The 24726-nt window shown below is 34.4% G+C and overlaps 4 protein-coding genes across 4 annotated transcripts; 3 read left to right on the top strand and 1 right to left on the bottom strand.

The window, feature by feature from the left end:
• The first annotated feature begins 312 nt into the window (after positions 1–312).
• LOC131014310 (uncharacterized) lies at positions 313–2545 on the top strand. Its single transcript, XM_057942245.1, has 2 exons — positions 313–895; positions 2349–2545. Exons 1-2 carry the CDS (start codon positions 335–337, stop codon positions 2442–2444), a joined length of 657 nt encoding a protein of 218 aa, XP_057798228.1. The 5' UTR covers positions 313–334; the 3' UTR covers positions 2445–2545.
• A 2366-nt stretch (positions 2546–4911) lies between these two features.
• Positions 4912–10305, top strand: LOC131014309 (actin-related protein 2/3 complex subunit 1B-like). Its single transcript, XM_057942244.1, has 11 exons — positions 4912–5279; positions 5610–5679; positions 6172–6245; positions 6333–6369; positions 7662–7743; positions 8051–8139; positions 8226–8311; positions 8904–8964; positions 9596–9690; positions 9815–9870; positions 9971–10305. The coding sequence occupies exons 5-11, from the start codon at positions 7668–7670 to the stop codon at positions 10039–10041; spliced, it is 534 nt and encodes a 177-aa protein (XP_057798227.1). The 5' UTR covers positions 4912–5279; positions 5610–5679; positions 6172–6245; positions 6333–6369; positions 7662–7667; the 3' UTR covers positions 10042–10305.
• A 2805-nt stretch (positions 10306–13110) lies between these two features.
• On the bottom strand, positions 13111–14923 carry LOC131014308 (probable pectate lyase 8). The gene is made up of 3 exons (XM_057942242.1): positions 14832–14923; positions 14665–14742; positions 13111–14338 (listed from the first exon to the last, which is right to left on the bottom strand). The coding sequence occupies exons 1-3, from the start codon at positions 14891–14893 to the stop codon at positions 13225–13227; spliced, it is 1254 nt and encodes a 417-aa protein (XP_057798225.1). The 5' UTR covers positions 14894–14923; the 3' UTR covers positions 13111–13224.
• A 3879-nt stretch (positions 14924–18802) lies between these two features.
• On the top strand, positions 18803–22613 carry LOC131014307 (uncharacterized). Its single transcript, XM_057942241.1, has 3 exons — positions 18803–19678; positions 19901–20446; positions 22228–22613. Exons 1-3 carry the CDS (start codon positions 18869–18871, stop codon positions 22321–22323), a joined length of 1452 nt encoding a protein of 483 aa, XP_057798224.1. The 5' UTR covers positions 18803–18868; the 3' UTR covers positions 22324–22613.
• The last annotated feature ends 2113 nt before the right edge of the window (positions 22614–24726 follow it).

Raw genomic sequence — 24726 nt, 5'->3', positions numbered from 1 at the left:
ATTCTATCAAATTATCTTTGTAACGCGTTTTGTATTTTATCAAATTGAAATACAAAAATTTGTGTTTACATGGTGATATTGGAGTTGAACTGTCCCCGGAAAATGGACTTCACCAGGTGAAAAATACTCCTCCGAGACGACTTATTTAATGTGTGTAGAAAAAGTAGTGATTATATATTATTTTTAAAAAGAAACATTGTAAAAGGGACAAACTAAAAAGTAAAATACGTGTGAGACGAATTGAGTATATTTTTGTAGGATATGTATGTCATTTATTAAAAATATTGGTGTACTAAGGGTTACTCCAAAACTCATACTACACACCATAGAATTAATGGTCCTTTTGCAGATTGATCTACGCGGCGATATCTCGGGATTCTTGTCTTCCCACACGAAGTCGCCACTAATGTCACTGCACCACCTAGACAACGTGGAGTCACTATTCCCGAAGATGGAGCGCGTGGAGGCGCTGCGGCAGCTGATGAAGGCGGCGGCGGCGGACGAGTCGCGAACGCTCCAACAGACGGTGTGCCACGAGAGGCAAAAGCAGTGGACGATCTCGGTGTCATGGGGTTACTCGGCTCACGTGTACGAGAGAGTGATGCCGAGGAGTCACGTGCGCAACCCCATCGAGAGCTTCAGCGAGTGGATACACAGCACTCGCCCCCCGCCCTTCTACATGTTCAACACCAGGATGCCCACCGCCGATCCCTGCGAAGCACCCCACCTTTTCTTCCTCGATTCTATCACTATCAACCATTCCTCACATGGAATTCTCACCACTTACGCGCGTGCGGCGCCACGCCTCCTCGACCCATGCCTCTGGTGCGCCGCTCACTGCCCCGATTTCCTCACTCACATTCGCGTCTTCTCCCCCGCCACCAAGCGGATAGGGGTACGTATTCTTCTAATTTATAAAATTAATAATTATATTTCAACACTAATCACTCTACCATTAGCTACACAACACGTGCAAATTTTTAATTATTTTTTCTTCTTCAAATTTTAATCTCTTGTGTTTTCATTTAATTATAAATTTATTAATTAGAATTTATAATAATTTTTTACATTTAATTTACATTTTTAATTAATAATTCATTATTATTTTTTTATTAATTCATAAGTAATTTTTTTTAAAGTTTCAACTCAAGATAATAAATGTTAATTAAGATTGCTTATATAACAAATAAGTTAATTTTATAAAAGTTCTTAATAAAATAGTAAAATTAATAGTGGGACATGGTTGGCTAAAACAAATGACTAATTATAGACATAGTGTACGGTTGGGAGTGATTTGCAAAGATAGCGTGAATTTAAAAATTGTCAAAAAATGTCCTAAACTTTTGTGAAAGGTTTCAGAATTTTTTTTTTGTCTTTTAAAGATTGAGCCAATTTTACGACTTTTCTCAAAGATCAAGATTTTTTTTTTTTTCATTTCTTAATGGTCGGGCTATATCTGATAGCTAATAATATATTTTTTACTATTTTTTAAAAAAATTAACTTGTTTTTAAATCATTCATAAGTTCAAACCATAAACTACAATTATCCCTATGGAATTGAGCTTCCAAATTAGTCAATTAGTTTATATTCACTAGTCAACCAATTTATCTGAACTGAAATGTCAACTTTTATTTGTACTTTATTTTTTGAAACCCGACTTTTATTTGTACTTTAGTTGAATAAAAAAGGTTGGATATAAAACACTAGCCATTTAAAAAAAATTGTTGTTTTATTTATTTGTACACTTTAATTAAAAGTACAAAATATATAATACACTTCAAGTTTGGATCATTTTCCAATTTGTTAATTAAGTGTTACTATTTTTACCAAAAAATAGTTACTTAGTTCATATATAAAGGCATCAAATCAGTTAAGTTGTCATAGATTTTAACTGATTTGTTTCTCTAATTTAACAAATTTAATTAAAAATAATAATTTTGTATCGACATTACAAAAAAAATCTACTAGTGACATGAGGCTTGGTAGTTATTATGTGTGTCATAAAAATTAGTGACATCTAATAATGTAACTAATCACTAATAGTTACATTTTTAAACGTCACTAATTTTTATTACACGAATATTAGCTACCAATCCTCATGTCACTAATAGAAACCTTTTTTGTAGTGATCACATTTATGTAGTTAAAAAATACTAATTTTTTTGACTTTATTTCCTTATTATGGCTATAGATCCCTCCATTAATTCCATGTAATTTATGTTGGGACATGATTGCAAATTGAAGTTCCATGGATCGGACAAAATTTGTCATAAACTATCACTAATCTTAATAAAAATTATTTTTTATATATATAACTATTCGATCAAGTTATCTTTTTGTTTTTCAGAAGGATCGATGCGAATGCTGTGATGTTATTGCCGTTAATGGAACCACGGCGGATGTTAAATTTAGGGAATGCGGGACTAGTGAAATCATTGCTTAATTATTATTATTATTATTATTATTATTATTATTATTATTATTATTATTATTATTATTATTATTATTATTATTATTATGAGAAATGTATGTCCATTTACTTTATATGTGTATATAATACAGATGAATCGAAGTTTGTACAATTGCTTCATATATTTTTAAAGTGAAGAAATGTCACTTAGCTACCAGGCTTGTGTAGGTATATCCATTAACTGATAAGAGTATTTGCAAAATAAAAAAAGAGAAGCAATATCACTTTTTAAAGTTTTTCCATCAAATATACCTAATAAGTTGACGAGTCAATATATAAAATTATTCATTTTTTTATAAAATAAATAAAAAGTACTTTCTCCATCCATAAAAAAAAGTCTCATTTGAGGGGACGTGAACACGAGTTTTAATAAAGTTGCTATAAGTAGAATAAATGTATATTTTGTAGGGGTAATGTTAGTACAAAAAAATAGAATAAAAGTACATTATTAGCTAAAAAATGAAATAAAAGTACAATTTATACTCCCTTTATCCACCAATTCGTGTCCTAATTTGTCATTTTTGTCTGTTCACCAATTCGTGTTCCACTTATTTTTAGTAACTATTTTCTTAATAAATACTTCATCCGTCCCATGAAGCATGACTAAGTTCTTTTCGGCATGAATTTTAAGAAATTGGTATTTTGTGTGTCAAGTGTGGTAGGTGTAAAAGTGAAAAGTTGAATAAATGGTTATTTTTTGCCATATAAGGAAACTGGTCAAGCTTCGTGGGACAAACCAAAAAGTAAATTTGGTCATGCTTCGTGGGACGGAGGGAGTAAATAATTTTTTCTTAAAAGTCGTGCCCCCTTCTCCACTCAACAAATAAACAATACACTTTTTCTTGATTTCTTCAAACTCGTGCCCCTTTCCTCTAGGACACGAATTTGTGGACAGAGAAAGTAGTTAAATATAGGAGAAAAAGTATGACGTGATGGTTCAAAAAGTAAAATGAAACTCTTTTTCGTGGACAAAAAAAGTGTAGGTAGGACTTTTTTTCGAGGACGGAGGGAGTATCATCTAAAAAATATAAATTCTCATTCCATCCCATTAATTTATGGCATGCATTCTTTTTTGAGTCGTCCCAAGTAACATGACTTCTTTCCCTTTTGGGCCATGATTATGGCTTAATTAAAATTCTTAATTAGTTCATTATTGCTCTCTATCTCATTTGATTTGTCTTTCCCTACCCGCCACCTCCCAACCTCATTTGTCACCACCACCATTACCTATTTTCTCCATCTTCCCTCCTACCCTCCATCATTTGCCACTGCCTCATCCCTCTCTCTCTTTCCCACCTCTTCATCTCGCCGCCATCCGTCACTGCCTCCACCTCCCTCCTTGGCTGGTTCTCCGCACGTCGCAAAACCACCCTCCGTCTCCACTGTATGCAAAATCCCCTTCCTAGTTTCGCCCACCGTCTAACCCTTCTGAGTGAAACCCTAGCAACGACGTGGTGGTGAGCAAGAAGCGGCGCGATGGCAACCTATTTTTAGCATTTTAATTAGTTTGTCAAATTCGCTCTGCCTTCTTCGCCTTCAGCCTCCGTCAAATTTGCTCCGTCTCTTGAAACCTTGCGTCGCTTCTACCGCCGCCATCCACCCTCTCTGAGTGAAACTCTAGCAGCGGCAGATGTGGAATTGTATAGGAAGCAAATGCCTAAACTCACTGATTGTTTAAGATTAGATTTGATTTTGTGATGATGAATTGTTTGATATTAGATTTGATTTTGTGATGAATTTTTGTTTGAGATTATATTTAGTTTTGTGATTTTGTGATGAATTTTGAGCCTGTATTCCTATCAACAATAATTTAAGGATGAATTTTTGTTTATTTTTTATTGTTGTGAAATGAAAAGATTTTTATTTGTAAGTAATAACAATAATAAAATATTCTTGAGCACACTATTAAACATGTGGGACACACTTACCTTTTTACAAATTTTATTCTTATTACACTACAAGAAAATGCGGCTCTAACGACCGAAATTTCGGTCGTTAAAACCCAAAAATCGGTCGTTAATATTTTTAACGACCGATTTAACGACCGTTTTTTTCGGTCGTTGTTTGCATCGTCGCCCGAGTTTTAACGACCGTTTTTTCGGTTGTTAAATTTAACGACCGATTTCGGTCGTTAAAAAGAGAAATAAAAAATAAAAAATATAAATAAAAAAATTATTTTTTTTTTATTTTTTTAAATAACGACCGAAAATTCGGTCGTTAAAAATTAATAAAAAAAATATTTTTTTTTTCGAAAAAAAAATATATATATATATATATATTTTATATATCTTTGTATCCCACAAGTATTTTTAGTGTATTTCTAATGTATTTTTGACCTTAATTCTGTATTTTTTAGTGTATTTCTTTTGTATAGAAATTCTGAATTTCACATTTTAAGGTAGCTATCTTGCTATACACCAAGCACAAGAAACAGTTGTCAGAATTACAATAAACATGAAACAAAATATTTGTTTCAGTTGGAATAAAGGACCTGGTCACTAACATGCTTATTTTAGTGGGAACATGTTCAAATGGTTCAGTCTACTGGAATTAGTTTTCAGTTCAACTTACTGCTTTTCAGTCTGTCATCCTCAACAATCTTTTCGCTTTATTGAGGGCATTTTTCCAGCAAAAATGGTGGCTATGAGCTTGTTATATTTGAAGAATCTTCCTACAACATACTCAGTCGTATGCAACTTGTATAGGATCAATGAAGAAACTAACGAAAAGATTTTCCAGAAAGACAGCAGAATTCGGAATTCCAGTGTGGAAATAGCCATGAGCTACTTTGGTTTATGGTTTGCAGGGGTGAGTTTACCTTGGATAGAAGAAAAACAGTTTACTAGGTTTATCAGGAAGCTGAGTGAAATATACCCGACATTCTGTTTTACTTTAGAATTTTGAATGGGAAAATGTAGTCGTACACAATTCTTTTCTTATAGCATCCCTGTCAATTTATGGGTCAACTAACATCAAAATTGATCTTTAGACCTTTTAGAAAGATATGTTTGAGTACATTATGATATTTATCTTTTTTATAGTCAGAACTTTGAAAGGTGTCCTTTTCTTTAATATATTTGATTACGAAGAAGAGTGTCTGTTGATGCCTTAATATTGCTTCTTTACAAATTCCTACAGGTGGGTCAGTAAAATTATCCGGAAGCGGCATGATTCTTCTGTAACAAGTATTGCTTGGCATCCTAATAATGTGAGGTTTCTCAATGATATTTGCACTACCAATATATCAATACTCAATATGTAGGAAGACATTGGTATATAACATGTGATGCACTTGAGCATTGTGTGAACTTTGATTTGGAGATTTATAAAGCCTGTGCAGGAAGTATTTGACAGATAACAAGTAATCAGGGTATGTAAACGGACGTAATTAAATTGCTAAACTTTGAGTTCACCTAAATTAGTTGTCATCAAGCAACATTATGTAAGAAAAAAGCTTTGTACAAGCACTGTGAAGGGTCTCAGATTTCAAGCATCCACAAATTTACTATTCCATTTAGATACAGATATTTATTGTCTTGTATAATGATCATCGTAATACCAAATTGGCCTTAAGGCACAGTTCTCTTTGCCGAAGTGTCAATCAGTGAATTTTGACACAGAAATAACATATCCCTTTGCCTTCTAAATTCAGAAGGCCGATCTACCTTCTCTTACTTCTATAATCTCAACATCTGTTCAGATATTTCTTGCAACCACTTCAACAGATGGAAAATGCCGGGTTTTCTCTACTTTCATCAAAGGTGTAGATACCAAGTATGTATCATTGAGGATGCCCAAAGTTCTCAGTCGTTTGAGTTCTCATTTATAATTGTATGCATGCTTACTCTTATAATCTTGCAGGCATTCTTCCAGTGGTTCTGATTCAAAATTTGGAGAGGTACTGATAACTTCCTTTCAACTTTCTTACTATGTAATAGCCTAGTCTAGATGTCTGATTTGTTTTTTTTTATCTTTAGCATGACACTAAGGGGCGTTTACTTTGCATGATTGAGTATTTTTATCCTTAAGATTGGGATTTCTCCAATCCCACCCTTTCAATGGGATAAAAATCAAGCAAAAGTAGCTCAAATGATTGAAATAATCAAGGGCCTTCGGATATCCCAAAGTTCCAATCCATCAAATTAAACAAGAGATTAGCCTTACTATTTTTATCTATCAATGCTAATCCTTCAAAGTAAACGCCCCCTAAAAGAATTTGGCATTGATTGATTCAGTAAGAAATATCTGTTGATATGAATCTTCTAATCGTACTTCATTGACTCATTGTGATTTATCCGGGAAGTTTGGCTACTATACAAAGTTCATGAGAAAAAAAACTTTGCTATTTATGTTTCAAAACTTTCAATACAAGAAATCTGATTATTAACTTATGACTCAGCTTCATAGTGGTTCATGAAGTTCATTACAAAATTAGGGATAAGGGTGTTCAGTTTTTCATTGCAATTGCATAACTAGAAACAAGCTCAAATTATTTTGCTCCATTGCCACACTGGAACGTAGTATGATACACTCTTGGTTCTTGAGTAACTTCAAGTTTTTGAATGTTATATGCTAGAAAAAAGATCAGGAACTTGAAGTTCCAAATGTTTTAGTATTGCAAAAGTATCAGTATCTAGATTCTAGCTTTCTCACAGCACAAATCCTTTGCTTAAATTATTGCCTGGGCATTGAACTTCAGAATCTCCGTTGACATGACCTTTCCGACTAGTCAAATATTGAAACATTATGATTTATGATTGATGGCTATTCATTCTTGGTCTGATTTGGTATAATGTGCATGCTCAATTTACTTTGGTTTCTGATACACCACAAATGCTCTGTAGTATTCATACATGCGTCTAATTTAGATGCATCCTTTATTCCACTTGGAATTGGATTCCTCAACTAATATATGAAAACAAAATTGTATTAATACTGATAATGGGACTACTTAAGATATCAGTGTCAATAACAAATTTGTAGAAACACTTAAATTCTAAAAAATGGTAATGAAATATAGATTCTGAGCACTCTGTGAGAAATAGCATGAGAATGGTCTTATAATGCTTTTACTTGCGTAGAATGTGGCTTATACAGAAGAGTTAATCCTTCTAGGTTTCATTCTTCAGCACGTTATTCTATATCTATTTACTAACTTGGTTGTCTATGTGATATTATTTTTTTGTGCAGCAAATCATGCAGCTTGATCTCTCACACACTTGGACCTTCGGTATCAGGTGGTCCCCAAGCGGAAATACCTTAGCCTATGCAGGTGAGCTAATAATCATTTTCTGTGTTGCCACAAAGGTCTTGCTTGAAACTTCATGTCAGCGTATGCTGCTAGTTTATATCATAAAAAAAGAAAGAAGAGAAAAGAAAAAGGATCCTTTGATAAATGGGACATAGGCTGCTGGATAACCCAAACCCACATTCTAACTTGGTCTTAAAGGATGTTTGAATCACTTAAGGATCAGTTGCATTTAGTTGCATGCTATAGCTCTATAATTCAAACTCTGTTTAGCTGCTCTTGGGATTTGAAATCAGTTTTCAAGACAGTGTATGTTTTCTGTTGTGAATAGGTCATGATTCGATGATCTACTTTGTTGATGAGATTGGTTCTTCTCCATCTGCTCAAAGTGTAGCATTCCGAGATTTGCCTCTTCGAGATGTGGGTCAGCATCCACTCTGAAACATTAATAGTTTTTCTTTTTTATCTTCTTTATGTATAAATTTTTCATGATACATATGATTTAGGTTTTGTTCCTTTCTGAAAGAATGGTTATTGGTGTGGGATATGATTGCAATCCCATGGTATTCGCGGCCGATGAAAGGGGACTATGGTAGGATGAACTTCTTACTTAGCTTCTCATAATTTATTTTCCACTTATTTTTCATATGTTAATAACATGGATGATGTGGCTCAGAATTTGTCTTGAAATTCTCAGTTATTATTGCATCACTATACACTTTCACTGTGTATATGTTATAGAAAAAAGTTTGTTTGAATAAAAATCAAATAGTCATCAACTTGTATCATAGTGTGATCATGTTAGGTGAGTACCAACTTTTCCACTTGACTTTTATATGTATGCTACTTGGTTATCAATTCATGTACAGGAAGTCATCAGAAGTTTTTTCTTCTTAGAAGAGTTGAATGGTTGCCTCGGGTAGAATTGTTTCAGTGTACTGAATTTTTCTACAAAGGGCTACGGGCTACCATTTACCCTCTGGAGATTTTTGACTTATGTTTCTAGTGCTATCTGTTAAGTTATGCGAGTGTTTGTCATTTTTTAGTTTCTTAATGTTTAATTTTGCCTTCATGTATAAAATCATCAATATAGAGTGAAGAGTTCTGGAAAAGTGGCATCAGCAGGATGCATTCCATAGCTATGCTGGAAATTAAATTAACTGATTCGTGTTTTTTAACTGTAGGAGTTTCTTGAGATTTCTTGATGAGAGGAAACAACCTTCAAGTGCAAAATATGGTTCACAGGTATGTGATCATCTTACTCTTCTGGTTTAGTCATCACTGACAGTTGAGTCTGACTACTTGCATTAGGGTCCGCCAAAAGTGTGGTGTGGTTTGGAGACATGAGTTTTAATAAATGGTTGGGAGATGTGTATAAAGTGGAGAAAGGGATCCATTAGATTTAGAATTGATTTGTTAGTCAATTTTTAAATGGTTTGTTAGATGAGTTTTTTGTAAATTTTGAGTGTGAATGAGGTTGATAATATAAGGTTATGTGTACCAAAATGGAAACACCATGCTTATTATGGACGGACCAAAATGGCAAAAAGACCACACTTTTTGTGGACGGAGGGAGTATATTGGAACCACAACAAATTTTTGGGTCTGCTGGCAATGCGATTTATAGGTTCACAATATTGCTTGATTTATTATACCTAGACTATTTTTTTGGTCAATTAACAATTAAATTTAAAGACCACACTATGGTGGACTCGAGCCCGAGACCTTTGGATGTGGTGCTAAACTAAGTTTTATTTGTGAAACAAGTATTAAGCCTGCTCTTTTATTTGTTACTGGAAAATAAACTAGTTGGTTATAGATATTTCTTGTTGATTACCATAGCACACTCTAACGTTTAATTTTCTATTCTGCGCAGTTTTCCGAAACATTTGGAAAATTGTACGGCCAATCGAAGTTTGGTAGCAATGAGAATGAGTCTTCAAGAATATGTGCTCATGAAAACTGTATAACGTATGACTCTAACCCCCTTGTTTTATCGTTCCTCAACTGTACATTTTGTTTTCCTCTTCACTTCTGCCTACAAGAGAAGAAATCTAGCCATTGGCCTTATCCTCTTCCTGCTTCCATATTCTAGTTCTGTTGTGCCTTTGAAGAAAACAAGGGATGCCACAATTACTACCTTCACTGCAGGTTCGAGTATATTGTAGCACTTGCCTTTCGAACCAACTTTTCCTCAAATTTGAATGTATCACAACTTTTTACATTATCGATTGTCACACGTTCGTCACAGGATTGGATGGCAAGGTAGTCACATGGGATTTACAAAAGCAACAAGATCTGATGGAATATTTACAAGGATGAAGTTATTGTATTGCATTTACAGGAGGGTATGCTCAGATGATTGGTGCCCGTTGATCCGTACACAGGTTCCTTCACTAAATGCTTTGAGTTCATTCACAATTAATATATATTTGAAGAGCCTGAAATTGATCGATAATGTACTAAATGTTTATTAGTATCTTTTTCCTTTCCCTTTTTCCGTGTGATTCATGTGTATTTGTAATGGTTGGAAAGGAAAATAAGTTGGCCAGTTATTAGATGTTTCATACATTTTATTGGCTTGAATTTTCGATATATTTACCTATTACTTCCTTCGTCCCATTGATAATTGCACAATTTTCTTTTCTGTTTGTTCCATTGATAATGATACTCTAAAAATAGAATGAGGTTCCTATTCACTTTACCCACTTTACATTCTAAACACATTTTTCTTAATCTTCATGTCTAGAAAAATCGCCATTATTAATGGGATGGAGGGAGTATACTTTTCTGATTGCTGTTGTAAAAATTGGATTAGGCGTTATTTTAGGCTCAATATGTCTTGTTGGGCCAATAGACGCTCTCAGACATACAGAGGGCTTGTTTTTCATTGATATATTTTTTTTTTGAAAAACAGCCATTTTGGATCTATTTTCAATTGCAACACAAATTTGTAACTTTTTTAATTGCGTCTTTCATATTTCAGTTAAACATTTCGGGCTTATTCTGCTAAGCTGATCCGTATCTTAATTTCAAGTCTGGAACATCATGATTCATCTTTGTACATAGAAAATCTCTGAAAGTTGGTGTAAGAAAAAAGAAAAATACAATATTCTTAAAAAATCATTTTAAAATCGCAATCTTCTGGAGCCAAAATAAAGAATGCAAACGATAGATGGCTCCAAGGTGTTCTGGGCTTTAAGACAGTTTCCAGATTATGAATGGAAGATGTAGACTTCTTCGTAGCCAATTAAATTTAAAGTTTCAGCAACAATCTATTATAATTCTAATATATATATATAGGTGCTCTTCGAGTAAAGGAGCCTTTACTACAGAATGAGTGTCTAGTAGAATATACGATCCTCATTTCTCTCGACATACCATAATAGTATCAAGTGTAAATCCGGGACTGGGCCAACGCCAATCACCCTACAGGATAGAATAGGCAAAACAAAACAGAACAAACCTTCAAGTGTATTTATACCATTAATCTCACTCAACTTCTTTAATCTCCTTCAACTTTCTTAATCTCATTTAAGATCTAAATATAATTAATAGTGGGGATCATGAAATCCCCACAAAAATATGCTAACTACTATAAAAGGAGGAACAAAAGAGCACTATATATTGACTCATCATTTTTTCACTCAATGCAACTCACACACCCGTCACTCTCTCTCTCTCTCTCGCAACAGACACACATGCATGCATGATAAAATACCTCCTTCTTCTTCCGGTGACCATCCAACGCCACATACCAACGCGACACCCCTCTTTTCTTAACATTTGTTGCAAGGAATTAACCCACTCATTGCTGAGAGAGAAATTAACACACTCGAGGAAATCGTTAAACTACCCATTGCATATTCGTCAAAGGCAAGGCCGTCACCTATATTTGATTTTTTTTTTACCCGGGGAAGGGAGAATGATGAGATTTGAACTCTAAAAAATAAAATACCCTTTGAGGGATCCTTTAACCACTCAAAACACATCTCCAATATTTTATTCAAACCTGTTTGCTCTTCAAATCACACCACATGTTTGGTGTATTATAAACTCTAATTATAGTACTAAATATAAAATATTTAAATTAAAGAAAAAATAATTAAAAACTTAATACAAAAATTTGAGAATGGGACATCAAAAGTGGAATATAAAATTTAATGTTATAACTTGGACCATCCTTCCAATATCAGTCAAAGTTAAATACATACATTTCGTGCATACTAATACTTAGAAAAATAGATGGGGGAATATAATAAAACATTAAAAATACTCTTTTCGTCCCCTATTAGCATGTATTTTTTTGTTATTTTAATACGGCCCACAAAGGTGCCTATCTTCTATTTTTGGATATTTATCCCACTAATTTTTTTATTTTTTATTTTTTACTTTCCTTTTCTCAATTTATTCATAACTTTATCATACATGGTCCACCACAAATTTCTTATTTTTTATTCTCATTATCACAACACAACAATAAATTTGAGCCTCTTTCTCCACTCATAAAACACACTCACATAACATTTATTTTAAAATTTATGCCACCAGAAGTGATGAGCACTCTTTACGGACGAGGGAGTATATTGAGAGTGTCTGAAGATCGACCAAGTATCAAGGATCTATGAATTTGGATGAAGTGGTTATAAAGAAAATAAAAAGGTTGTGGATTTTTCCAAGTTTCTGTATGGATATATAGCGCAGTCTGATATAGTTGCCATTCAAAAGTATACCCAATATGTGCCTTATTTTTTGTTAAAAATTAAAGTAGATGCGCGTACGTAGCTTAATTCCAATGGTATACTACACATTTTCTAGTTTGTTTTCAATAAAACAATTTTTCATTGAAGTTGATCGACAACTTTGCATAAACTTTTTGTGTCTGTTGGGGCATAAGTTATATGCCATTTCACGTCCATTTTGCTATGTAGTCTGATATATCTTTACTATGATGAACTGAGGTTGTATAAAAAACGACAGGAAAGAAAAACGAGAAACACAGAAGATGCTGATCCCTCAAGTCCGAGTCTCATTAAAACCTCTTAAAAACAAAATTCAAAGGAAAAAACACCGAGGGAGCAGTTGTTCGGAAGAATTCTTAATTCTCAACACATTTAGCATTCTCAATGGAACCTTTCTTTCTCTCTCTCTATATATATATATCTTTGTGTGCTAGTATTTTTCTACTAGATAGAGAAGGGCATATAATATAGAGGCAGGGGGCCGGGGAAATTAAAAGAGGAAACTAATGACAACTGGACCGTGTATATATATATGCAAAAGGAGAAGCAATGGTAATTATAAGGTGATAACTAATTAATTAAGTACATATTGCAGACTTTATCGCTACAAACAAATTAATTCTTGAAGCTACATGTAAAGACTAGAAACAAAGATAGATACATAAAAAAAAATGGATAGAGGGTGGGTTAAATCACTTGCCTATATTTTGGTATGCTCCTAGAAAGAATTGAATTCAAAAATAATTTGATACTAGTATTTTGTTCAGCAGCGGACGGCTTTGCGGCAGTGTAGCACCCCAGCATCACTGGTGAGTGTTGCTACCAATGAAGAAGGCTTCGCTGCCAGGCTTGACGCCCTAGCGTAGCTGCTTGCTGTACCCTGCCCCGACGCCGTGAAATACGCGCCGTTTAGCAGCCGATCGCCCTCCGATTTCCAGTTCCACTTCCTCCATGACTCACCATCCGTTGTATTTACTACCCTCTTCGTTACCTCTTTAGCAAAAGGGTTGTTGGAGGCAAGAAATCTGTTGCCCTGGCTGTTGATGGTGGGATTTGCGCTCCCACCAATAGCATACATCTCCCACGAAGTGTAGTCGTTGTTCACCACATGGAAATACCCATGCCTGCACCTCGGCATCCTTTGCGTTAGCCCCTCCCCAAAATGATTGTACGCCACAGTCACCTGCATCACCTTGTCTCCCGCGTAGTCATCGCTGTGTCCCAACAGCATGACCTCGTTGTGGTGAGAGAAGTAATTGTTGGAGATAGTAATGGCGGTCGATCCCATGATAGCATCGATGAGTCCGTCGGAGCAGCTGGCCAGCGAGTTATGGTCGATCCACACGTGGCTGGATGCGAATATGGATATCCCGTCGCCGTCGGCCATGCCCCGCCAGCCGGAGTGGGAGGGCGAGCTCCGGACCAGGGCGTTGCCGGTGGGCTTGCAGTCGTGGATGCTGAGGCCGTGGACGATCACGTTGGTGACGTGCTGGATGGTGATGCAGGCGCCGTTGGCGATGTGGACGTTGGCGCCGCGGCCGTCGATGGTCTTGAAGCTGTTCACCAGCAGCTCCTGCTTCAGCGTGATCACCATGTCGCGCTTGAACACGATCCAGAGTGGCCGGTCCTGGATCACGGCGTGCCGGAGGGTGCCCGGCCGGGGGTTCACGGCGTCCTCGTCGCTCGGGTCCGTCACCACGTAGTACCGCCCGTCCCGCCCGCCCACGGAGTTGCGGCCGAAGCCGATGGCGCAGTCCGCCAGGCGTCGGCGGTTGCGGATCCAGTTCGGGTCGCACCGCCAGCAGTCGTCGATGGGGTTCCCCGTCCCGCACGTGACGGATTCAAGCTTCCTTGACTCGCTTCTATTTTGGATACTCCTACATTTTTGGTTAATATTGCAATTAAATTAACACGTATTTGATCTCACTTGTCAAAATGCAGTGCATGGCCGTAAATTGGAAATAAATTCCAAGGCTGTCGTTGGAGTATAACATCTAAATTTTTTTATAAACATGTGTTGAAACTACATGATCTTTTTGTATAACATCTAAATTTAATATCAACTTGATTTGAAAGCCAGCATGTGTTGAAACTACATGTTTTTTTTTTTATATAAAAGTATAATGCATCATGTGATTAAGTAATTGCGAAGGTAGGGATATTAATGTAGTAGCTAGCATGCAAGTTAATTGTATGGGCTTACATATGAACCATGGCAGCTACAGCCTCCGGATCATCCACTGCGTTGTTTTCGTGCTTGGGCTGACTTCCATTTTCTGATCTGTAAATTAAAATAAGTTAGTTGATGAGCTCAATGCAAATTATATATGGGAATTGAGATGCTCGTAAAATGTGAGTGATGATGGGTACCTTGTTGCATTGGCGAGCAGCAGTGCAGTGAGAAATATCGAGAGAGCAAATATTTTGGGCATTGATGGTTGCGATGAAGAATTAATTGATTGGTAGAAATGAATGTAGAGATGGTGAATTAATTGGGGAAGGCGCGAGCGTTTATATAAGAGCAGGAATGCGGGGGAGAGTCCACTCCATCTCCACGTACAAATATGTGTATTTGGTATTGCTCCGTATTTTGCCCAACTTCCTTAGACTTGGACTTAACCGTCGTCAGTTAGGTCAATAATTAGGTCATTTCCAATTTCATTAATCCCTATTTTGCATGCTTTCTCAACTTTCTTTGACTACTGCTTTTCTCGTACAATCCTTATGCACTTGACCATATATATCTATACTTTTTAATGATTTTATCAATATTATCCCGATCTTTAATGATTTTATCAATATTATCTCAATATTGATATTTATCAATTATATCTAGTCATTCTTTAGCGATTATATCAATTTAATCATGACCTTTGAAATTTATCATTTGTATCATACCCTTTTCAAATTGTATCAATTTTATTATCGAAATTTCACTCCAATGGTTGAATCATAACATGATGTGCCGAGGATAACCTAGTATTTTGCTCGAAAAAATAATTTGTAAATATACAAGGATATTATTGTTTCAATTAAATTTTTAATCCCCCTGTCCCACAAATATTGACACGTTTTTCTTTTTGGGCCGTCCCGCACAAATCTTGACACATTTCCAAATAAGGTAATTTCTCTCTCCTACTTTATCACTTTTATTATTTTCTCTCTTCTACTTTATCACTTTTATCACCTCCTCTCTCCTACTTTATCACTTTTGCACTTTATTAACTACACACTTAAAACACTAATCTATAATTCCTTAATTCTCGTGCTGAAACCAGACGTGTCAAGATTCGTGGGACGGATGAAGTATATTTTAGAAACAATTTCTCGCTAGCATGTTAAAAAAGGGCAAAAAAGATACAATTATCTAAAAACGTTTGATAAAATTGATCAAGTTGGAAAGATTAAAATAAATTCGATACAATAGCGAAAGCAATAAAAAATGATTACAAGTTTATATAAAATAATTTTCTGTTCTATGTAAATATAAATGATGAGTTGGTGGAGTGGATAAGACTTTACCCTTTCTTCCTAAGGCACATATTTGAATCCCTTGAATAGCAATGGAAGTGCATTTTTTAAAAAAAATTAACCAAATTGGTTATTTGTGGTTAACCGATTAACCAATCAAACCGCTAATTATTCGCTTGACAGTTAGTGGTTAGTAAAATCAACAATATCCGGTTAGCGGTTAGTGAAATCGTCCTTATTCGGTTTCGGTTTACTGGAAAATCGTTTCGGTTAAAATCGAACCGGACCGATTACCGGCCCTAACAACATGAGTTTAATTTAAGAAAGTGATGAAGTAGTGAATATTGTTTTGAGTGGAGTTTGTGAACTCTAATTTTATAAATGGAGGAATTAATATTGTGGACGGACCAAAATGACAAAAGTGGAAACGATATTGTAGACGAAGGGAGTATTATTTTTTTTTTTTTACTTTTTTCTTTTATTTGTAGTATTTTAAATATATTTTTATTATAATTTTATTATAGGTAAAATAATTTATTTACACAATATATAATTAGAATTAATACTATATTTTTATTTTTGTGACTTATATTAATCTTTTAGTAAAGTGATTTAGTCCCTGCCCCCTCCCCTGTCCCACCCTCTTTAATTGAACATCTAGATTAAGAATAAGCGGCGGCGTAGGTCAAATTAATTTTCTCTGTTATATCCCATATTGTAGTGGTAGAAAAATGACGACACAATGCATATTAAAAATATATTTATATAATAAAATGATGCCTAAACGGTGGGAAGCAGGTTGCCATTATAGAGAAAACTCTTTTGGCCGTGTCTACTCATGTGGTCGTGGTCATATACTTCGTGCTGTTGCTTGACAATTACAACCGCACTTTATACCATCATTATTTCATTATTATATATTGTATGTTCAGACATGATCTATATATATAGTGGTTGATTCAAATAACAATAATTTTCAACCTATAAACTAGAAATACTTTTCGGTCTTTAAATATTTGAAGAATTAACGTATTTTTTGTCAAATCCAATTTGAGTTATGAATTCACCATTTCACAGTAAATATTCATCGTTTTTAGTATGATATGTCTAATCAAAATACCTCTTACCTTGTGATCGGGGGCTTGAATCCTATAGGAGCATGAATACAATTAATACGAAGTCATAATTTTTCAGGACAAATTCACCATGATATATACATATATAGTTATACTTTTTCACGATAAATTCACCATGATATAAGAGTTTTGTATGATAATCAGCCCTTATGTCACTCTACCCAATTCTAGACCTACTGCCCATAACGGTTTTAATTCAAAATTTAATGAGTTAGGTATTTGCTATTTGACCATCAATGAGTTTTTATCTTTAATTTTCTAGTTGACTAGCAGCCATTTTTTGCTCTTAAAGCGTGTTAGACGACGCAATATCAGTTCAAAATGCATGTTTATAGTAAAATTATTCGCTAATTAATTAAGTTGACTAATTAACGATGCAAGTTGCAACAGTTGTACAAACCTATCCTATGCTACGCGCATTTTTGTAAACGAATTTCATATCAATTCGTTGTCTAAACTCTAAGGTACCGGTAATTAGCTAGCTGGTTGGGATTATACAAAAATGATTAATCTATCACGTATATATTTTGGTTGATTATAAATAATTTTGGCCTTGCTTTATCATGCAATTATTAAACTACTAAAATTTCAATTATATATTGTAAATTTATTATTACTATTACAAAAGAGCGCATATAACCCCAACGCATTTCCTCATCAATTAAATCAACATTTCGAGAAATATATATGAGAGAGCCAATATTGGGGAGTTCATTTATTCAATCTTTTTTCTTCTACTTAATGTAAACTAGTACGACCATTCATGCGATGCATGATGAACACCAAAATCAAATGATATATTTAAATAAATAAATATAATTATTAAACAAAATTAAAATATATTATTACAAAATATATTTTAAAAATAAAATAAACTAAAACAATCCACGTCAATTACTTAATAAAATCTTGAATTTGAAAATACAAATTTTTAACTTTATATAAATCGTAATGATTAATTAAAGTTATTAAATAAATGTAAAAAATATTGATAATAAAAATTAGCATTACGCATTATTATTATCGAGTATTACACATCATAATAATAAATAAATATTTTTTCATACATAAACATAGATAAAAAACTGTAAAATTTTAATAAAATATTTTAAATTTAATTTTTTTTCATAACATATTTGTTTTAAATTCATTATTCATGTTTTTATACTATATTAAATTTAAAATACATATTGCATATTTTTTGAATCAAATCATGTGATAATGTTTAGAAAATAATTAAAATATATAAAAATAAAAATAGTGAACAAAATTGATGGGAGAAGAGAGAGAAAAAAGAGAGGGAAGAAATGGAGGGAAAAAAACTCCTCTTTTATATATTATATAGATTAAGGAAATAATGTAAGACTTATTTGTGGCGCAAATGTAGTGCATGAGAATATTTCTAAATTTATTTTTTATATAAAATATATGATAATTTAATTAAAAAATATATAATTTCATTATAAAAAATTAAATAGTTATAATTAATGAAAGAATCAGTGACAAATTATCATGCTTAATTTATTGTTATGATAATGCTTCTCATAGTTATATTTTGGGCATTTGGAAAGTAAAATTTTATACGGAAATCGTATGTTAAAATTTAAACCACCAAAAAGAAAGTTGAGCACCAATTTATAATCCTCTTGTCCCTTCTACATCAATATGCAAATTTAATCCCCGCCAAACTATTACATAGCGTTATTAATATATTTGACACACAAGAGCTAGAGTGTACTAACATTTTGATCACGAGTTAATAAAACGCGAGCATACGTGATTTAATTGATCGATACTAAAATGGCTTCTTCATTTTCATGTGGTAAATTTGCTGCAGCTAATCTATGCAAACTCCTCCTAATTTCAGGCCTAGCTATATACTTGATACTCACCATCTCCCTCCCAAATCAGTTAATTTACCAAAAATTCCCAGTTTCCGAATTGTTTTCCTTTTTCCGCATGCACACACAATCCCCTCAATCAACTTCTCCGACCAATCTGGGTCACCTTGCTTTCGGAATCCTCGGCTCCGAAGGCGGCTGGCATTTCCGCAGAAACTACGTAGAGTCGTGGTGGAGGCCGAACACGACACGTGGGTTCGTGTACTTGGATGCGGCCCCCACCGGCGACCTCCTGCCGTGGTCGGCCAGGTCGCCAGCTTTTAGGGTTTCGGACAACCTAACCAAGTTGTTGGAAGAGGTGAAAGCCGCAGAGCCGATGGCTGTCAGAATTGTTCATGGAATAAAGGAGTTGGTGAGAGACGTGGGCGAAGATGGCGATGGAAGTGTTAGGTGGGTGGTGATCGGAGACGACGACTCCATCTTTTTTGTGGACAATTTAGTGGACGTTGTTGCGCAGTATGATCATACGAAGCACTACTACATTGGTGCGCCGTCGGAGTTTTACATGTCGAATGTTTGGTTCTCGTTTAATCAAGGCTTTGGGGGGGCTGGAATTGTGTTGAGCTACCCTCTTGCAAAAGCCTTAGCAAATGATATGGACAATTGTCTTAGAAGACATGCTCCATATTTCATTACCGCCGACATCATAATTAAGGCTTGCGTTGGTGATATTGGAGTTGAACTGTCCCCGGAAAATGGACTTCACCAGGTGAAAAATACTCCTCCGAGACGACTTATTTAATGTGTGTAGAAAAAGTAGTGATTATATATTATTTTTGAAAAGTGACATTGTAAAAGGGACAAACTAAAAAGAAAAATATGTGTGAGACTAATTGAGTATATTTTTGTAGGATATGTATGTCATTTATTAAAAATATTGGTGTACTAAGGGTTACTCTAAAACACCATAGAATTAATCGTCCTTTTGCAGATTGATCTACGCGGCGATATCTCGGGATTCTTGTCTTCCCACACGAAGTCGCCACTAATGTCACTGCACCACCTAGACAACGTGGAGTCACTATTCCCGAAGATGGAGCGCGTGGAGGCGCTGCGGCAGCTGATGAAGGCGGCGGCGGCGGACGAGTCGCGAACGCTCCAACAGACGGTGTGCCACGAGAGGCAAAAGCAGTGGACGATCTCGGTGTCATGGGGTTACTCGGCTCACGTGTACGAGAGAGTGATGCCGAGGAGTCACGTGCGCAACCCCATCGAGAGCTTCAGCGAGTGGATACACAGCACTCGCCCCCCGCCCTTCTACATGTTCAACACCAGGATGCCCACCGCCGATCCCTGCGAAGCACCCCACCTTTTCTTCCTCGATTCTATCACTATCAACCATTCCTCACATGGAATTCTCACCACTTACGCGCGTGCGGCGCCACGCCTCCTCGACCCATGCCTCTGGTGCGCCGCTCACTGCCCCGATTTCCTCACTCACATTCGCGTCTTCTCCCCCGCCACCAAGCGGATAGGGGTACGTATTCTTCTAATTTATAAAATTAATAATTATATTTCAACACTAATCACTCTACCATTAGCTACACAACACGTGCAAATTTTTAATTATTTTTTCTTCTTCAAATTTTAATCTCTTGTGTTTTCATTTAATTATAAATTTATTAATTAGAATTTATAATAATTTTTTACATTTAATTTACATTTTTAATTAATAATTCATTATTATTTTTTTATTAATTCATAAGTAATTTTTTTTAAAGTTTCAACTCAAGATAATAAATGTTAATTAAGATTGCTTATATAACAAATAAGTTAATTTTATAAAAGTTCTTAATAAAATAGTAGTAAAATTAATAGTGGGACATGGTTGGCTAAAACAAATGACTAATTATAGACATAGTGTACGGTTCGGAGTGATTTGCAAAGATAGCCTGAATTAAAAAATTGCCAAAAAATGTCCTAAACTTTTGTGAAAGGTTTCAGAATTTTTTTTTTGTCTTTTAAAGATTGAGCCAATTTTACGACTTTTCTCGAAGATCAAGATTTTTTTTTTTTTCATTTCTTAATGGTCGGGCTATATCTGATAGCTAATAATATATTTTTTACTATTTTTTTAAAAAAAATTAACTTGTTTTTAAATCATTCATAAGTTCAAACCATAAACTACAATTATCCCTATGGAATTGAGCTTCCAAATTAGTCAATTAGTTTATATTCACTAGTCAACCAATTTATCTGAACTGAAATGTCAACTTTTATTTGTACTTTATTTTTTGAAACCCGACTTTTATTTGTACTTTAGTTGAATAAAAAAGGTTGGATATAAAACACTAGCCATTAAAAAAGAATTGTTGTTTTAATATTTGTACACTTTAATTAAAAGTACAAAATATATAATACACTTCAAGTTTTGATCATTTTCCAATTTGTTAATTAAGTGTTACTATTTTTACCAAAAAATAGTTACTTAGTTCATATATAAAGGCATCAAATCAGTTAAGTTGTCATAGATTTTAACTGATTTGTTTCTCTAATTTAACAAATTTAATTATAAATAATAATTTTGTATCGACATTACAAAAAAAAAATTACTAGTGACATGAGGCTTGGTAGCTATTATGTGTGTCATAAAAATTAGTGACATCTAATAATGTAACTAATCACTAATAGTTACATTTTTAAACGTCACTAATTTTTATTACACGAATATTAGCTACCAATCCTCATGTCACTAATAGAAACATTTTTTGTAGTGATCACATTTATGTAGTTAAAAAATACTAATTTTTTTGACTTTATTTCCTTATTATGGCTATAGATCCCTCCATTAATTCCATGTAATTTATGTTGGGACATGATTGCAAATTGAAGTTCCATGGATCGGACAAAATTTGTCATAAACTATCACTAATCTTAATAAAAATTATTTTTTATATATATCAATAACTATTCGATCAAGTTATCTTGAGTCAGGGGATTTTTTAGGACATTAACTTAGATTGATTTGAAAATTAGGACAATAACTTTCGGACTTGTAAAATTAGGACACTAATTATTTTTTTAGAGTAAAATAGGACACTAATTAATAAGCTTTGTAAAAATAGGACATTTCTCGGCCGATAATTGGCTAAAAAATGTCATGCGGATGCAACACTTATTAATTAGTGTCCTATTTTACTCTAAAAAAAATTAGTGTCCTATTTTTACAAGTTCGAAAGTTATTGTCCTAATTTCCAAATCAATCTAAGTTACTGTCCTAAAAAACCCTCGAACTCAAGTTATCTTTTTGTTTTTCAGAAGGATCGATGCGAATGCTGTGATGTTATTGCCGTTAATGGAACCACGGCGGATGTTAAATTTAGGGAATGCGGGACTAGTGAAATCATAGCTTAATTATTGTTCCATAAATTCTCATTTGCAGCAAAAATCTTTGAACTGATGGATTCTTCTTCTCAAACGGGACGACTGAGCTCATACAATTTCCCCTTACCTCCAAAATTCTGCAGATGCGAAGAACCAGAGCCGTGCATCTTGCAGGCTTCAAATAGTGTGACTAATCCGGAGAGGCGCTACTTCTCATCATGTACAAAAACACCCACATCAAGTATCTTGTACTCTTTAAAATATACTTTTATTGAATTCATATGTTTTTTTTTCTTTAGAAAATTTATGGAACAAGAATTTCAACTGAGATGAAAAAATTTGGAAAACGGCATCTTTTAAGGTAATTAGAGATGTTGTCGTTTGATTAGCCGGCGAGGCATGCCACATCAACTTTACGGGAATCCACATCAGCATTAAGTTGGCCGAAAAATTACTCCGAAAGTCAATTGCAACAAATTGAAAGGTAGTTCAAATTTTTGCTACAATTGAAAAGATAGTCAAAAAACCAGATTTTGGTATAAAGTGGGGTATTTTCATGCAATTTATCGTTTGATTATCCGGCGAGGAGTGCCACATCAACTTTACGGGAATCCACATCAGCATTAAGTTGGCCGGAAAATTACTCCGGAAGTCAATTGCAACAAATTGAAATGTAGTTCAAATTTTTGCTACAATTGAAAAGATTGTCAAAAAACCAGATTTTGGTATAAAGTGGGGTATTTTCATGCAATTTGCCCTTATTATTATTATTATTATTATTATTATTATTATTATTATTATTATTATTATTATTATTATTATTATTATTATTATTATTATTATTATTATTATTATTATTATTATTATTATTATTATTATTATTATTATTATTCTTCTTACTTATTATTACTTCTTATTATTCTTTATTATTCTTCTTCTTCTTCTTCTTCTTCTTCTTCTTCTTCTTCTTCTTCTTCTTCTTCTTCTTCTTCTTCTTCTTCTTCTTCTTCTTCTTCTTCTTCTTCTTCTTCTTCTTCTTCTTCTTCTTCTTCTTCTTCTTCTTCTTCTTCTTCTTATTCTTCTTCTTCTTCTTCTTCTTCTTCCGTCTTCTTCTTCTTCTTCTTCTTCTTCTTCTTCTTCTTCTTCTTCTTCTTCTTCTTCTTCTTCTTCTTCTTCTTCTTCTTCTTCTTCTTCTTCTTCTTCTTCTTCTTCTTCTTCTTCTTCTTCTTCTTCTTCTTCTTCTTCTTCTTCTTCTTCTTCTTCTTCTTCTTCTTCTTCTTCTTCTTCTTCTTCTTCTTCTCTTCTTCTTCTTCTTCTTCTTCTTCTTCTTCTTCTTCTTCTTCTTCTTCTTCTCTTCTTCTTCTTCTTCTTCTTCTTCTTCTTCTTCTTCTTCTTCTTCTTCTTCTTCTTCTTCTTCTTCTTCTTCTTCTTCTTCTTCTTCTTCTTCTTCTTCTTCTCTTCTTCTTCTTCTCTTCTCTTCTTCTTCTTCTTCTTCTTCTTCTTCTTCTTCTTCTTCTTCTTCCTCTTCTTCTTCTTCTTCTTCTTCTTCTTCTTCTTCTTCTCTTCTTCTTCTTTTCTTCTTCTTCTTCTTCTTCTTCTTCTTCTTCTCTTCTTCTTCTTCGTCTCTTCTTCTTCTTCTTCTTCTTCTTCTTCTCTTCTTCTTCCTTCTTCTTCTTCTTCTTCTTCTTCTTCTTCTTCTTCTTCTTCTTTTCTTCTTCTTCTTCTTCTTCTTCTTCTTCTTCTTCTTCTTCTTCTTCTTCTTCTTCTTCTTCTCTTCTTCCTTCTTTCTTCTTCTTAATTCTGTCTTCTTCTTCTTCTTCTTCTTCTTCTTCTTCTTCTTCTTCTTCTTCTTCGGGGTTCTTGCCCCTCCTCCTGCCCTCCTGCCCCCTTCCTCGTTTCTCCCCCCCCCTTTCGCTTTTTCCCCCACTCCCCACCTCCCCTTTCCCTTTTTTTCTGGCCTCTCCCCTGGCCCCCGTTTGGCCTCTTCCCCCTCCCCCCCGCCCCATTATAAATTTTTTGTATTTTGACCCCTAAAACTTTTGGTTTTTGACTAAAAGACAATTTATACCTAAACATGTATAATTAGGCTTGAATGGTATATCGGCTGGAAACTTTCCTCCTCGGTTGGTTACTTCGGTAAACTGGGTCTGGACTGTGAGACAACGCCACGTACTATTAAGCAAAAAACAGTTTAAAAGATCCTTGTTTAAAATGGTATCAGAGCGGGTTTTTATAGAGGAATTATGTAATTTTTAGTTTATTTTATTATTAACCCATGTGGGAGGAGACTCCATTAAAGTTTATGGATCCGGACGAGTGTCCGAGATGTGTACACTACAGGAACTCTCTCCAAAATCTGGAGATAGAAATAGGTCATTTCATAAGTGATCTCAGATGGAACAACGAGTCCTCGTTGCCAACCTACGACGAGGA

Source organism: Salvia miltiorrhiza, chromosome 3 (genome assembly GCF_028751815.1).
Source record: "Salvia miltiorrhiza cultivar Shanhuang (shh) chromosome 3, IMPLAD_Smil_shh, whole genome shotgun sequence".
NCBI lineage: Eukaryota > Viridiplantae > Streptophyta > Magnoliopsida > Lamiales > Lamiaceae > Salvia > Salvia miltiorrhiza.
Note: the sequence above shows the minus strand (reverse complement) of the source record. Positions and strands in the feature narration are given on the sequence as shown.